The sequence below is a fragment of the Lolium perenne genome, chromosome 3 (genome assembly GCF_019359855.2).
Source record: "Lolium perenne isolate Kyuss_39 chromosome 3, Kyuss_2.0, whole genome shotgun sequence".
NCBI lineage: Eukaryota > Viridiplantae > Streptophyta > Magnoliopsida > Poales > Poaceae > Lolium > Lolium perenne.
In genome coordinates, this window is record NC_067246.2 from 90,748,139 (window position 1) to 90,752,418 (window position 4,280).

General features: G+C 45.8%; 1 protein-coding gene across 1 annotated transcript; it reads right to left on the reverse strand.

Annotated features, from left to right (window-relative positions):
* Positions 1 to 971: 971 nt before the first annotated feature.
* Positions 972 to 1,779, reverse strand: LOC127336774 (B3 domain-containing protein At1g49475-like). Its single transcript, XM_051363616.1, has 2 exons — positions 1,747 to 1,779; positions 972 to 1,424 (listed from the first exon to the last, which is right to left on the reverse strand). Exons 1-2 carry the CDS (start codon positions 1,777 to 1,779, stop codon positions 972 to 974), a joined length of 486 nt encoding a protein of 161 aa, XP_051219576.1.
* Between the last annotated feature and the right edge of the window lie 2,501 nt (positions 1,780 to 4,280).

Sequence of the window (4,280 nt, forward strand, 5' to 3'; positions counted from 1 at the left end):
GGGCCTTGCCGTCCAACTGCGGGCGTCCGCGCTAGCCCAAGGGAGGCTACCACGTCCTCCAGCGACGCCTCCCGCACCTACTCCGTCTCTTCCCACGCCTACATGGCGTCCTCCCGCACCGACGCCGCCACCGGCGCCTCAGCATTAGCCGTGGCCTTGGGCCGACACCTCGAGTCTTCATCGACCTCGTCAACGACAACGATGAAAAGTAGGGAGCCATGGCCGGCACCTATTAGCTAGGCTATTTTCTAGTATTTTATTTTATTTTTGGCACTATGTAAATGGTTCTATTAATAAAAAAATGTACACAAAAATGTGTCGGGCCGCTGGGGCTACCTGATCCAAACGGACATACCAGCCAACGAGGCCAATTTCGTGTCCACAACCCATCCAAATGGTCACTTTTCGTGTCTGAATGGGTCGGGCCGGTGGAGATACCCTCAGAGGGTCAGAGGCACCGACCTCTACCGGATATAAATTTTCTTTTCTTTCATCTGAAGCACTTGGGGCGCGTTTGGTTGCCTGGGCCGATTTCCTGCATCACTGGCACAGCGGGAAGGAGCCCCCTGCGCGTCCAAGACGGGCCATGGGTCATAAAAGCGACTTTGTTTGGTGGCCTGCATGGAGATTTTTTGGCCCGTGGAGATTTGGACTCTGGCAGTTTGGTTGGTCGGTTTTCAGGCCTTGTAGCTGCCCAAAACGGCGCCCCTGCTGTTTGGTTGCAACCCATAATTCGGTTCTGGTAACCTCTTCCCTTCAGTGGTGAGGTTACCAGTGATCAACAGCACAAGTAAGAACAAGTAAGAACACAATCATAGACGACAAATAACTTAGCAGTGATCATAGACGACACAAGTCCACGACACAATATTTTGCAGACACGATCATAGTTCTGGAGACGGCAGAGAGGATCATAGTTCAAGACACTAGACACGAGAAGCAACTAGACTTGACATGGCACTAGGTTAGCTTCAGACATGGTGCTCCGAGACGACGCACCTGGTGTCATCGCCATGGTACGGGCACCTCGTCACCACCTCAGTGAAGGTGTGGTCGAAGATGACCACACTGTACTCCAAGGAGGACACCCTTCTGAAGGTGACGAACTGGCCTACCTTGAGCTGATGGGCGATGGCGAAGGCCGACCATCCCTGGTCGATGAATGCGTCATCGCCTTCTCTCCTCGTAGTCATCCCCCAGTTGCATCTGGTGTTGGTGGTGACGATGATGTTGGAAGGGATATCTCCGAACCACTTGACAAAAGCTTTAGGGATAATGAGGCGGCCGAAGGTTGGCTTGAAGATGATTTTGAGGAAGTGGTCCAGCCCTGGCTCGTCGTGGAAGTGGCCGACCTTAGCCGGCCTTCCACGACGCTTCTTCGCCGGTCCCTCGCCGGGAACCTCAGCAGGTGACCCAAGCTTGATCTTCTCAGTTTGCCAGAAGAACAGAAGCAATTAGAGGTGTGCGTGCTCACAAGTAGTGTAGATGAAAACGGACATTGATAACATTAGTAAGGCCTCATACAGTTGCTCACACGGTAGGCATAGGGAGTGGCCACAAACTAAGTATAGTGTGCTACGACAGTGGCACACATGACTAAGTTTGAGGCCACCACCTAGCCTGCAATTGTTCCTTTGTTGAATCATTGGCCAATGCAGCAGACATACCAAAACGAGGCCTCATATGTAGGATCATACGGCAGGCAGAGGGACTGTCCCCAAACTAAGTCTAGTGTGCCAGTAATACGGCACACATGACTAAGTTTGAGGGCAGCACCATGTCTGTCGTTGTGTGATACTGATACGTCTCAAACGTATCTATAATTTCTTATGTTCCATGCTTGTTTTATGACAATACTTACATGTTTTGTTCATACTTTATGATGTTTTGATGCGTTTTCCGGAACTAACCTATTGACGAGATGCCGAAGTGCCAGTTCCTGTTTTCTGCTGTTTTTGGTTTCAGAAATCCTAGTAAGGAAATATTCTCGGAATTGGACGAAATCAACGCCCAACATCTTAGAATCACACGAAGCTTCCAGAACACCCGAGAGCCGCCAGAGGAGGGCCCTGTGGGCCCCAGATGATAGGCTGGCGCGGCCAGGGGGTGGGCCGCGCCCCCCTATTGTGTGGTGGCCCCGTCAGCCCTCTGACTCCGCCTCTTCGCCTATTTAAAGGTCCCTGACCTAAATCTTCGAGACGAAACACGAGAAAACCTTCCAGAGCCGCCGCCATCGCGAAACTCCAATTCGGGGGACAGAAGTCTCTGTTCCGGCACCCTGCCGGGACGGGGAATTGCCCCCGGAAGCCATCTCCACCGCCATCTTCACCGCCATCGCTGTCTCCATGATGAGGAGGGAGTAATTCTCCCCCGGGGCTGAGGGCTCTACTGTAGCTATGTGGTTCATCTCTCTCTCCCATGTGATCTTTATGTGATCATGAGCTTTGTGATCTAGTTGAATATCATCTATGTGCTACTCTAGTGATGTTATTAAAGTAGTCTATTCCTCCTTCATGATGTAATGTGGACAGTGTGTGCATCATGTAGTACTTGGCGTAGGTTATGATTGTGATCTCTTGTAGATTATGAAGTTAACTATTACTATGATAGTATTGATGTGATCTATTCCCCCTTTCATAGCTAATGTTGACAGGCGCATGCTATGTTAGTACTCGGTATAATTGCGTTGGTCTATCATGCACTCTAAGGTTATTTAAATATGAACATCGAATGTTGTGGAGCTTGTTAACTCCGGCATTGAGGTGCTCTTGTAGCCCTACACAATGAATGGTGTTTGTCATCCAACAAGAGAGTGTAGAGAAAGTAGTATTTGTTTATTCAGTTATGTGATCAATGTTGAGAGTGTCCACTAGTGAAAGTATGATCCCTAGGCCTTGCTTCCAAGCATCGAATCTCCGTTTGTTTACTGTTTTGTTGCATGTTTACTCGCTGCCATATTTTATTCAGATTGCTATTACCACTCATATACATCCATACTACTTGTATTTCACTATCTCTTCGCTGAATTAGTGCACCTATACATCTGACAAGTGTATTTGGTGTGTTGGGGACACAAGAGACTTCTTGCTTTGTGATTGCAGGGTTGCTTGAGAGGGATATCTTTGACCTCTTCCTCGCTGAGTTCGATAACCTTGGGTGATCCACTTAAGGGAAACTTGCTGCTGTTCTACAAACCTCTGCTCTTGGAGGCCCAACACTGTCTACAAGAATAGAAGCACCCGTAGACATCAAGCACTTTTCTGGCGCCGTTGCCAGGGAGGAAAGGTAAAAGGCACTCATACTCCGGTCCCAGGTAACTAAGTACTTTTCTGTTGCCGTTGTGTGTGTGTGTGTGCTCGAAGCTATTTCCTTTAGATCCTGCAATTGCATCTTTTTGTTTCTTGTTAAACACTAGTAAGGCATAATGGAAAACATCTGTGAGCTTTTTAAACTATTTCCTGAGTCAAGACATGAATGGTTTAATGCGAAAATTAAAAAACCTATGGAACCTTATTTGCATGCTAGTAGCAATGATATTAGTATGAACGCTTTGAACACCATTGTTGCTAATGATATAGAAAATTCTAAGCTTGGGGAGGTCGGTTTTGATGAAAATGATCTCTTTAGCCCTCCGGGTATTGAGGAGAAAGTTTATGTTGATTATGATATGCCTCCCATATATGATGATTATAATGATAGTGGTCTTTTGGTGCCGCCTACTATGGAGGATAAAGTTTATTATGATGATACTATACCTCCTATATTTGATGATGAGAATAATAATGATAGCTACTTTGTTGAATTTGCTCCCACTACAACTAATAAAATTGATTATGCTTATGTGGAGAGTAATAATTTTATGCATATGACTCATGATAAGAATGTTTTATGTGATACTTATATTGTTGAGTTTGTTCATGATGCCTCTGAAAGTTATTATGAGAGAGGAAAATATGGTTGTAGAAGTTTTCATGTTACTAAAACACCTCTCTATATGCTGAAAATCTTGAAGTTGCGCTTGTCTAGTTTTCCTATGCTTGTTGCATTATGCCTACATGACTTGTTTATTTACAAGATTCCTTTTCATAGGAAGTGGGTTAGGCTTAAAATTTGTTTCATACTTGCTTTTGATGCTCTCTTTTGCTTCAAATCCTATTTCTTGCGAGTGCATCATTGAAATTACTGAGCCCATCTTAATGGCTATCAAGAAAGCACTTCTTGGGAGATAACCCATGTGTTTATTTTACTACAGCAATTTTTGTTTTATATTTGAGTCTTGG